Below are 12,042 nucleotides of genomic sequence, written 5' to 3' on the forward strand. Positions count from 1 at the left end.
AGCCTCGAGTTGTGGCGAGCTGGCGCGATCTTATGGCAAGCTGTTTTATCATTAAAGAAATAATTTTACGTTGTAAAGCAATGGTAATTCTTGATATCAAGAATTCGATTTCGTGATATCAAGAAGTCGATTTCTTGATATCAAGAATTTAATTCTTGATATCAAGCAATATGTTTTTAATGATAAAACTGCTTGCCATAAGATCGCGCCAGCTCGTCACAACTCGAGGCTCCAACTCGGCTAAGTGGGAGCCCTGCTTTACAATCTAACTTGACTAGGATTTTTTTAAAAGATAGTGTCATGTGACTAAACAACAGTAGGTAATCCGAAGTAGACAAGAGGAAAAGGAAGGGTATGAGAAGAGGGGAAAGAGAAAGAGAGAGAGAGAGGGAGAAAGAGTTAGATAGAAGGGCGAGAGAGAGAGAGAGAGAGAGAGAGAGAGAGAGAGAGAGAGAGAAAGATAGGTAAATAGAGAGAGAGAGAGAGAGAGAGAGAGAGAGAGAGATATGGGGAGAGAATAGAGAATGTACATGAAATACTAGTATTTGCAACACTGAACTTGAAGAGGACTAAAGAAACACAACAAGAGGAGGAGCAGATCGGATCACCTTAAACAGAAATATCCGTCTGCTTGGAGAAGTTTTTTTCTCTGTCAATTTGCCTCTTGACGCTTTCATAATGAAGGAGAGAATTTCAGTGAAGCCAGACGAAGTTTCAGCGAAAAATACCCACGAACGAAAAAGACAGACATTTCGGTTCAGTATCGCATGTGACTCTGACTAAGACAAATTCCAACAAAAATTAGTAGTTGAAACGAATCTTGAAAATTGCACGAATTTATTTTCATTCATAATTATTTCCAAGAAAAATATTTCAGCGTACATTTGCAAAACCAGCATGACAAAGATACATATGCACATGCAAGAATTTCAGATTCAATAATAAAACATTTTGGGGTAATTATCATCACGATTTATCAATGCCTTACGAAGCTAAATAGTTTGAAGTGGCAGACTGCAAGAACATTTTGAAAACCTAATTCCTTTCAACCATTTATCCCCACTTTTACATAATGTGTTGATAATCATAACTTGCTCCTTATGGACATGATAGTATTCAAATGTAAAGAAAAGAAAATAACAGAGTAATGACGGTTTGCGACACATTGACGTAAGGAAAGAGACTTTTCTATGTAATGAAACAAAATCGAATTGCATACGCTAATCCATCGTTAAATTTACTTTGCTTTTCGTTTCCATATTCCTTTCAAATTGTTGCATAGGCCTATTCACATTATACAGAACTTATATAACTATTATTGTGAATATATCTATTCCACTGTCATGGCTGTATTCCATACGTTTTCTATTGAAATTCGTCCCTGAGACCATTCTTAAAGAGTTTAAAGCTTACTAGAGGATTGCCCGATACGGCGATGCTCTGCAGCATTAAGTATTAATATATTATTATATCCTATTGAAATGCATCATTAGAAAGGTAAATTGAATAACTCGTTCATCCCTTTTGGGAAAAGCAAAATCCATGACTAGATTAAATTTCCATGGCAAAAGAAATACATTGTAATTATATAAGTCATTTTCTAAATCCGTGCATGTTATACAGGCCGATGTAAAGTTCATATACTTAGATGTTTTGCGTGATTACTTGCATTTTGTTTTTCACTTTTCACTTTTAATGATTAAAAACAGATATTTCTTAGATCATATTATTCGTCGTAAGTTTTCTTTTTTTCTTCGTCCACTTTGTCACTTTCAATGTTTAATGATTGCTATGCGGTACTATTACTAAAATACAGAAGTGTAACATTCTATAATTCGTCCCTTTCTTCTCCAATTCGGACAACCAATGCCTCGCCAGATCGAAGCTCTATAGAGTTGAGCGGCACTTTCTCCCCATTTCGATCCACGTTCGAGCTAATTTCGACCACGCCCACATTCGACTTCAGCGCCACGCCATTGGTCCGAAGTGCACCGGCGTAATCACCAATCACAGGACCGCTCTTGCCGAAGTTGATGGCAACCAGATAAGACGGGTACTGTGATTCGTCGGCGGCTGGCGCGCGCAGGAAAGAGAAGATGTTCTCGTTGACGACGGAGTACTGGAGAGTGTTGGTGTGGAAAGCTGGGCGGAGCTTGCGGATTTTCGCGAGTGACTTGTAGAGATTGAGCATCGATTTGGGATCCTTGAGTTGTGACTGTTGTTTGGCAGAAATTGTTGATAAATGTAATTAAATTAAACTGACAATAGATGCTTTTATAGAACGATCGTACAAACACTAACAATAATTTGGGATGAATCACGAATTAAACAACAGCAAATTCGATCGTAACTACTTTCGAAAATTTACCCTGAGGATTTCAATGCCTTGTCCTTGCTTGTAGGCCTTACGAAACCTTAAAAATGTGCGAACAATGGCATATTACGTAATCCGAACTTAATATCTACAGAACATACCAGAAGGTATTGAAATAGCCATTCGGTTGATTTTGGGAAAGTAGTTCTGATAGCGTTGGTAACAGTTTGTTAGAAAATCAAATTCTGATGCGTTAATTTAAATAATTGAGTGAATCATCCAAACATCCAAGAACTCAACTGTCCGTATATCAATTAATCATTCTATACTGTCAAACTCGTACCATTCAATCAACAAAACTCACTCATACACCAATATATAAACAAACCCAAACCTCTAATATCAAAGTAACCAACCAACACAATCCAATCAACCAAATAACCAACCAGCTAGTTAATCAATCAAATACTCCAGACTCACTCACCCACCCGCCCGCTCACTCACTCCATCAACCTACCAGCTTGTCAATGCAACCAATCAAATACTCGCGCACTCACTCACCCACCCGCCCACTCACTCACTCACTCACTCCATCAACCAACCAGCTAGTCAACCAATCAATCACGCACTCACTCACCCACCCGCCCACTCACTCACTCACTCCATCAATCAACCAGCTAGTCAACCAATCAATCACGCACTCACTCACCCACCCGCCCACTCACTCACTCACTCCATCAACCAACCAGCTAGTCAACCAATGAATCACGCACTCACTCACCCGCCCACTCACTCACTCACTCACTCCATCAATCAACCAGCTAGTCAACCAATCAATCACGCACTCACTCACCCACCCGCCCACTCACTCACTCACTCCATCAATCAACCAGCTAGTCAACCAATCAATCACGCACTCACTCACCCACCCGCCCACTCACTCACTCACTCCATCAGCCAACCAGCTAGTCAACCAATGAATCACGCACTCACTCACCAACCCGCCCACTCACTCACTCCATCAACCAACCAGCTAGTCAACCAATCAATCACGCACTCACTCACTCATCAACCCGCCCACTCACTCACTCCATCAACCAACCAGCTAGTCAACCAATCAATCACGCACTCAATCACCCACCCTCCTACTCACTCACTCCATCAGCCAACCAGCTAGTCAACCAATCAAATATACTCGCGCACTAGCTCACTCACCAACCCACCCGCCCACTCACTCACTCAATCCATCAACCAACCATCAGCCTATATCAATCAATCAAATTTAACTAGTAATTCAGCCTATCAATCTTTCAATCAATACCTCAACGTTCAGTCCCGTCAAGTAATTTTCGTGTACTGGTAGCCATGTCTTCTGTGCAGTACTAAACCCAGCGTTCTTCTCTGTATTCCACTGCATAGGAGAACGTTCAGGATCACGTGAGTAGGCTTCCCAGCAACACTGCAAAAAATTAATGATTAATGTTTGTCAAAACTAAATTAATTATGATTATTATGAGGATTGCTTGCCGATAGCTAACATAAGTAGGTTACAAAGATTATGCAACGAAGAGGCTGGAAGACTCCATCTGCCCTCACGCGAGACTATTTCTAGTCCTTAAATCATATATAGTTCGATCGTCTTCCCTCTTCCGATGGCAAATTTTGTATCTAATTATAAATACGGTTATAGGCTTCACAATTGAGGCAGTGTATGTTTCACTGAAGCTATCAACATGCTTAATTTCGATGACAAAGTGCACAGTTATGATATATGCTTTGGTATGGGTATAGTTTGCCTGTGTGGCACTAGTGCAAGATCCGAGCTAGGGAGGCCGAGGAGCTAGGGGGAGAGATGCGATGGTGCCAAATCTGCCTATAAGGCCATGCACACCGTCTTAAAGAGAAGGTTGAGAGATCTAGAAAAAAGTTTTTTTTTAATGTTTGGGTCTTTCTTATTCTTTTCATTCCTGTGTAGATAACCAAAGAAGCAATGCCACGTGAAAGTCTTCTTTTTGAAATGTTCTCATATTTCAAATATATTGCTGAAAAGTCTGGACCAATTAGTTGTATTGTAACACGTTTGTGTTTGTCGTAAGTCATGCCGACTCACAACCAGCACAATGCACAGCAGACTGTCATTATTGTGTCCGGTGCTTTCCACTGTGATATTCAGGAAGCTTAAATTATTTTGTAATTAATTTCATTCATAATAACGTAATATTCTATCAAAAGTAAATCATACCGGGTTGTTTTTTCCCGAAGGGTCCTGCGTCTCTTCGAAGGTAACACTGATATGTTCCATGCCCAGCTCTTCCCCGTAGTACGTGGTCGGTGTACCGGGTAGTAGGAGGTTCAGCACATTGGCAGCTCGGGCAAACTGCTTGCCGAGACGGTGTCCAGCGCGGAAATTGTCATGATTGCCGATCTGGGGAAATTTTCAGGATAAATCATCAAGGAATTATTACAAAATGATTGATTTGAGTGAAAACACGACCAGGTTTTTATTTTTCTAACGCGAGTAACAGGTCGTTTGCACTAGCTTTCTAGCGGCCGGTCAATGGCATATTTTTTTTGTTGTCTTGATCGGGCGGTTGGAAGCTTGTTAATTTTAAAACTCGACAAGGTGAATGAAAGTTTGGATGAGAATGATTACAATAACGACAAGAATCCTCATCACCATTTTATAAAACTTACAACACACATCATTAAGTTCGAGCATTAGTATTATACATTTTTCATGTCCTCGTCACCTTGGAAACAGTCCAAACATCCTCGGATAATATAGGTCGGATGTTGGACTGTTTCAATGGTATAAAAAGCTTGCGTGAATAAGGCCTTACTGAAGTTTATTATTTGTATGTTAACTGCATGGCTTCTCGTGCCCATGTGAAAATTCATCTGTTCTTTTGTTGTCAATGATGTTTACGTTCATAAACCTCGTCACCTTGGAAACAGTCCAAACATCCTCGGATAATATAGGTCGGATGTTGGACTGTTTCAATGGTATAAAAAGCTTGCGTGAATAAGGCCTTACTGAAGTTTATTATTTGTATGTTAACTGCATGGCTTCTCGTGCCCATGTGAAAATTCATCTGTTCTTTTGTTGTCAATGATGTTTACGTTCATAAACCGAATCTTCGATAATATTTATCAACGCGTCAAACAACTACCATCAAAAATATAAGTGTATTTAATCATATTAATTTTTTAGGCAGTGAAAAGCGCCCGTATGTCGTCACATTCACATTCGGGAATATGAAATGATTTATATAGTTATCTTATGTATTTCGATGGTGAAATACATTTTCTACCCGAATATATAAAGTGATATTCTGGCAGGAGGCATCAGATAATGATTTCTTTGGGGGAAAATAGAGTTTTCTGGACAGCACTATTAATTAAGGAGGGTGCTCGCAAGGTAAATCAGAGAGTTACAGGTCTTAAAAACATTATAGGAACTTCCTTAAACTCCACATATTACTTATATCTAGGCCAGCCTGATGCCAGAGTAAACATCCCATTTTAAGTGACTGGGTAACATTGTTGAAGGTTTATGAAAAAACTACGTAATTTGTGTATGAAATGTTACTTATTATATTCATTGTACTGTAGTAACCCTCTAACATGCAGAAAATTCTCAAACCACAAAGATATTTATGGTTTTCTTTGAAGGTGTCACTGCGCGACAGATCAGTTTTCCCCAATTTTTTTCATTAATAATGGTCTGTTCTCACTCAAACTCTCAGATTATCTTTACTTGTACATCTTGCAATGAAGTCACTACCTTATCACCAATTTCTCTAATCTTAACAATGTTACCAAGTCCCTTTAAAAAAGAAGGGCAGTCTTGACTCTTGAGACCTACCACCCAGTTTGGCCACTTGTCTCCTAGGGTGACCTTCATCCAATCATCCACCAGCTGGAAGACCTTGTTCCCCGATAGGTTGTCAGCATTGAGACTGATGAGTTGGAAGTTGAAAGGGAAGTCGGCCTCGGCCCCGTCCTCGGTGCCGTAATAGTCGAGGAGGTTAGCCGGTTCGTCGTAGGTCTCCGTCATCATGAATCTGGTTTGGAAGCCAATATTAGGATGATAAACTGTCGCCCATTAAGTTGGAATAAATGTTATGTTACAACTTAAAGCTACGGTCACAAAGGTTCGTACGAACGTATCGTTCGTACGAATCTCGTACGGCGTTCGTAGCAGTTCGCAATGGCATTTGTGACCAAGGCTTAACATGAAATGTTTATGACATTATGATTCAGTCTGATAGGAAAATTAAGTTCATAATTATTTTCTCAGAGCTGCACTGATCAATCTAAACTTTCAAAGATATTGACCAGTTTATAGTTCTGAGAAGATATGCTCTTCATCAATCAAGATAAATCATATTGTAACAATCTTTCAGGAAAAGAGGTTAAAGAACTTTACGGGTAACAGTGTAATAATTTGGTCCTATCTACACAGGGTAGTCACTGTGCATCAGTATGATTAACACTACTCTTCTTGCAGGCCCTGCAAACAAATCTGGGCGTACGAGTTCGTTGCTAACTCCATCTTCGGTGGTTTGAAGCATGACTGTATATTATAGAGACAAAATTAAGAACTGGCCAGAATCTAGACAAGAGTATGGTGGGTTCATACGTCTTTGTCTCCATGATCACCTTTAATGAACCCCAGGTTCAACGCCCCTGCCTACCTGTAATTTGGCTCGGTGCTATATTTATCCATGACATCAGATCTCCATGACCTAATGGAGGTGTGGTGCTCAGGATGGTTAAAGGTGTAGTTGTGAAGGAGGCTTGTCCATTGGGGCTAAGGAAAGAAACGATGAGACATACTCATCTTGTTATGGTTTCTTATTTGAAAGGGAAAAAACAGTTTCATCTCCCTCTGAAAGAGTCATTATTAGCGAGTTTTCGCAACCGGCGACGCGGCCTTCTACAACGCTAATCTTAGCGGGGGGTTGCACTCAGAGCGAACATTTCCGTGTAGCGTCCAAACCTTCGACGTTATTCAGCCGTATAAGCGTTGTATCGGGAGTCGAGCTAGTACGAGATCATTTAAATACCCCGTAGTCAGCACTTGCGTCGCCGTGCGAAAACTCGCTAATTATTCAGACAGGCCAAAGAGTCAACCACAAATTTAAGATTTCCCATATGAGAAAATATTTTGTTGTTGTTGTTGTTTTGGTTTATAGGCGTTTGTCATTCAGAAGTGAATACAGAAGTGAATACTTAAACATACCCTAGTCTCTTTACCAGTCGGTTTATAGGCTGGATCGGGAGGTTCGTCTCTCATGTAATGGTCTTCGATGAGCTGAGCCACGGCGTCCACGCGGAGACCGTCAGCACCCCGCTCCATCCAGAAACGGACAACGTCCTAATTAACACCCGGGAAAAAATGAAAGGTAGTTACCTCATGTTGAGACTATTCTGTACAAGCTTACTGGCACGAATTCACAAAGGAGGTTTGTCGACAAACCTTGGTTTTCGTACGTCATATGACGCGTTTTACGCGTTTTTTACAAACCTGGTTTGTAAAGAACAAAAGGAGGTTTGGCGAAACAAAAGGAGGTTTGAGCTCAAACCTTGCTTTGTGAATTCGGGCCATTAAGAACATTTTGATAACATAATATACCGACTACCCAAGTAAAAGATGAAAACTGTTACGTGGCCATCTTAGAGTGATGCCAGAAAGGATTGTAAGTTACTGGTTATTGTGTGGGCACTGCGGCATATTTTGACAACATAATTATAACGACATTTGACAACGTATATTATTCATGTATTATAATCTACTGTTACCAATTACCTAGTAAACGATGACAACCTCATGTGGTCATCGTATAATAGAGTGATGCCATGCATAAGAGGATTGTAAGTTCCTAGTCAGTGGAGGCACTTTGGTACATTGGTGAAGTCTCTTGTGACACTCTAAACCGAAGTCTTGCATGGGTTTGATCCTCGCTCGGTGCTTACATCCTTAGACAAGGTATTTGCCCTTTTCCCTTGTGACCCAGTCAGCCAGGTGTATTGAATGGCTACCTAGTAACGCTGGGGTGTTCATTATTGCAGGGCTTTCGGTGAAAACAGTGACATTGCTGATGTAGTTTCACTGGGTAAATAAGATTCTTATTATTCTATCGAATGATTTTCATCTCTTAAAAGACACCTCATCATAGACGGGCCTTTCTGTACAGGTGGACGCTTTAACAGCAGGTTTATTTGTAACGTGATCAAACTGCCAACGGATCAATTTTATGAATAGATGGAAAATGATCGATTATCATTGATAGCAGTGGCGGGTGGCTGGTTGGCTCGTGCCCCCTTTTAAAAGCCATTGCGCAAACCTAAACTCTTTGCCCATCCTATTTTTATACTATACCCCCTTGTAAATGTTCTTCCAAATTTTCGGCATCTCAGTACTTGGGTCGTAAAGGTAAACGTTCCACAAATGCCTTAACGTCCTCATGACGTAACAACGAACGTCTTGAGGAAGTTGTGTGTTTTCTGGGATTATCCCCCTTTTTGAAAACCAATTCTAGATCCACCCCCGATTGGAACTCCACGTTGGCAAAATGTGAATGGGTTCGTCATATTACCTTCATCTCGTCTCTGACTATACCGTCGAGGTAGTTCAGATCGGGTTGTTCTTTCAGGAAGGCATGCATATAAAACTGTTGTCTTTCCTCGACCCACTCCCAAACTGAGCCACCGAAAACACCGATCTAAAATGATTGAAGAAAAAAGATGTAATGGACCGCTTGCACCAAGTGGAATTTATTTGATATATCTCTTGTGATTAGATGTTATGAAGTAATTAGTACCTCTGCAAATCGAGAAGTCCTTTAAAAACATGACGTTATTTTCATCTTATTGCAGTAAACATTAATCATTCTCCTTAAAATTTCAGGCATGTTTTTCATCCATTCTAATTGGATTAATACTTTTTTCAAAACCTTTTATGGCCATTTAAAAGTAGTTCATACTATCACATTTTGTATTGCTTTGACAGGCATAATGGTTCAAACTATAGCCCTGAGGCGGTCTCAAAACTTTCCTAGTACATTTTTCAATCACCGAGGATAAATACTGTCTTATTGGGAAACTCGGGATCTTTCTTTAAATTCTCTTTTCAGCTCCTAAGGGATCTTGAGAGGACCAGCGGTATTCCCGAAATCTGGAGAAATCCGGGAAAAATGTCGCCCCTCTCTCTTATGACAATTCTAGATCGTTAAAAGCCATAATGACAATAGTCCCGATCCCCTGCAGGAATGTCACGGGAAATTCCCGATGGACCTACCCAGTTATTCGGCAAGCATTCCCGCGGGTCGACCGAGGTACAGCCGGCTTTCGGGTCTTTCCAAACATAATAGTCCCGATACGGGTTGCGGTAGTCCCGATTCTTCTTACTCTCCAAGAACCAAGGGTGCTGATCACTTGAGTGGTTCGGTACGAAGTCCAAAATCACCTTCAGTCCTGGGAAGGAAAAAGGGACAAACTATTTTGGAAACCAAAGCATTGCAGTCTCCAAAACTAATTACATTCTTCGTACCATAACAACTTAAAGGTAACACAAAGTTTTGGTATATTTCAACAGGATTGGATTACGAAATTTAAAATTTGCGTAATCAATACGAAACCTAGTGTTAGAATAAGAAACTTTTGTAAAAATTGGGCTGTAAAATATCAAATTTATCGGTGCTCCCGATAAATTACAAATAGTGCCTACGGCCATACAATGATAGCTGCGACCATGGAAATCTCGGAATATGCCGTTCTGATATATAATTTCCAAACGGGAATAGAAAATCGGTCGATTTTAGTCAAGAAACATTGTTTTGAAGCTAAAGTAATATCAATCTTGAGAGGGAGCTATTCAACATAAAGAGTTAAACTCCTTAGTCGTTCTTTTTGGAAACGAGAACGGAGCAGCATCGAAATTGAGCTAAAGATTCTCCTTTCGTTGTTCTTTGTCTCTTTACTTCGTTTTGTAATAGTTGTTATGGTTAAAGGTAATACAGGTTTTGGTATGGGGTAATGAATTTGGTTCGAATGAACATAATATTGGGAGCATATGCGATCCTACAATCTTCATTGTGAATAATTCACAATGAATAGATTTAGATTTATATCCCTCAAAATGGGAACAAAACTCGGTAGTAACAATCACTCTATATTTTGTCAAACTCCATTAATATCTAAATTCATGGAGTTTGTAGTATTTGTCATTATGAAAGTAAAAAAGTATACTCATATTCCGCTTATGTATAGCGCTTAACACATCAACGAATTGTCTATGAGGTGTGTCTAAGCGCTTTACAATACTATTACCCCGGTCGTCGGATTCTAGCTTACAATATACACAATGTATGCAAATTCTCCGCTTCCTGGGGAGCATTCCAGTCAGGCGCCATTTTACAAGCACGCACTTGCTCATCAATCAAACCACATTAACTTTCGCATCCTACCGGGTACACATTTAACACCTGGATGGAGAGTGGCAAATGTAGATTAACGTCTTGCCAAAGGACATTAGTGCCGCGGCGGGACTCGAACCCCATACCTCGTGACCTGCGGTCGGGTGACTTGTCCACTAGACCACAACACTTCATAATACAATGAAATATCTAGCTCAGTGCCTTACTTACTAGACGCTCGAGAACTCACCTAGTCTATGTGCTTCCTTGATCAGCGCGTCGTAGTCATCGAGGGTCCCGAAGACCGGATCAATGTCCTTGAAGTCGGAGATGTCGTACCCGAAGTCGGCGAAGGGGGAACTGAAGATCGGGCTGATCCATATGGCTCTGACGTCGATATCGACAAAGTACTGGAGACGACTTGTGATACCTGTATGGGGTTGAGGAAGGGGTGTCATTACTTTTACAGAATTACATTTTTAATTTCCTTTACATTTGTTGGTTCTCGAATATGGAATAGTTCCCCTTCTGATGTAAATTCTTTCTCATATGTTACTTCATTTAAAACTAATATCAAACGTTCAATAATAATCTTGTAATGCCAAATAAACACGTATTTTCCATTTGCCTTTATACCCCCCCCCCCTCTCTCTCTCCCTCTCTTTCTCGGTTTCATTCCCCCTTTCTTCTTCTCGTTATTCTGTAGTTTAGTATATAATGATTTATGTAATTTAAACAAAAATTGTATACTTGTATATTTATTGGGTGCTCCGTTTATCAAGCCTTGGTTTTTAGGGACAACATAACCATATATTTTGTATTCTTATTTGTATCACATGCTTTGTATATTTGATTTTAAATGCTCGAAGAAAGTGAAGTGAAGTGAACTGAATTAGATAATGATGACGTAGATCCTTACCAAATGATTAGTTGAAATGGACATATGACCAGGCATTTCATTTTCATGACGCGCCCTTAGAAAGGGCTAATGATTGGTCACTAGTATAGTATTAATGACTGATATACGCTCAAGGGAAGGTTACAACCAAGCTATTGCCCGAGGCTTTAATGACTGACCGGTTAATCGTATAGATGTAACTTTGACAGTCAACTTTAAAGGTACTATGTCCCATTTGCAGCCAACATCAAATTCTGTAGAACTTTGCAGGAATTATGAATATGTCACGCATGTCCTATCTGTGAAATTTAAACGTTAGCAGTGTCCTAGTATTCAAATTATGCAAGGAAACCCATTTACTTGTTTAGACTTCACTGTCAGACACTATCGAGTGACTAACTAACTAACTT

The 12,042-nt window shown here is 40.0% G+C and overlaps 1 protein-coding gene across 1 annotated transcript in view; it reads right to left on the minus strand.

Annotated features, from left to right (window-relative positions):
• Positions 1-820: 820 nt before the first annotated feature.
• LOC583103 (maltase 1) overlaps positions 821-12,042 on the minus strand; it is a 15,203-nt gene continuing 3,981 nt past the window's right edge. The window contains exons 2-10 of the mRNA XM_030998160.1: positions 10,985-11,164; positions 9,618-9,793; positions 8,917-9,042; positions 7,560-7,694; positions 7,012-7,127; positions 6,180-6,378; positions 4,557-4,739; positions 3,636-3,773; positions 821-2,215 (exon numbers count right to left, since the gene is read on the minus strand). Coding sequence (XP_030854020.1) covers positions 1,829-2,215; positions 3,636-3,773; positions 4,557-4,739; positions 6,180-6,378; positions 7,012-7,127; positions 7,560-7,694; positions 8,917-9,042; positions 9,618-9,793; positions 10,985-11,164 — 1,640 coding nt within the window. The 3' untranslated portion in view covers positions 821-1,828. The remainder of the gene's footprint in view (positions 2,216-3,635; positions 3,774-4,556; positions 4,740-6,179; positions 6,379-7,011; positions 7,128-7,559; positions 7,695-8,916; positions 9,043-9,617; positions 9,794-10,984; positions 11,165-12,042) is intronic.

This window comes from Strongylocentrotus purpuratus, unplaced genomic scaffold (assembly GCF_000002235.5).
Source record: "Strongylocentrotus purpuratus isolate Spur 01 unplaced genomic scaffold, Spur_5.0 spur5_scaffold_4, whole genome shotgun sequence".
Taxonomy (NCBI): Eukaryota; Metazoa; Echinodermata; class Echinoidea; order Camarodonta; family Strongylocentrotidae; genus Strongylocentrotus; species Strongylocentrotus purpuratus.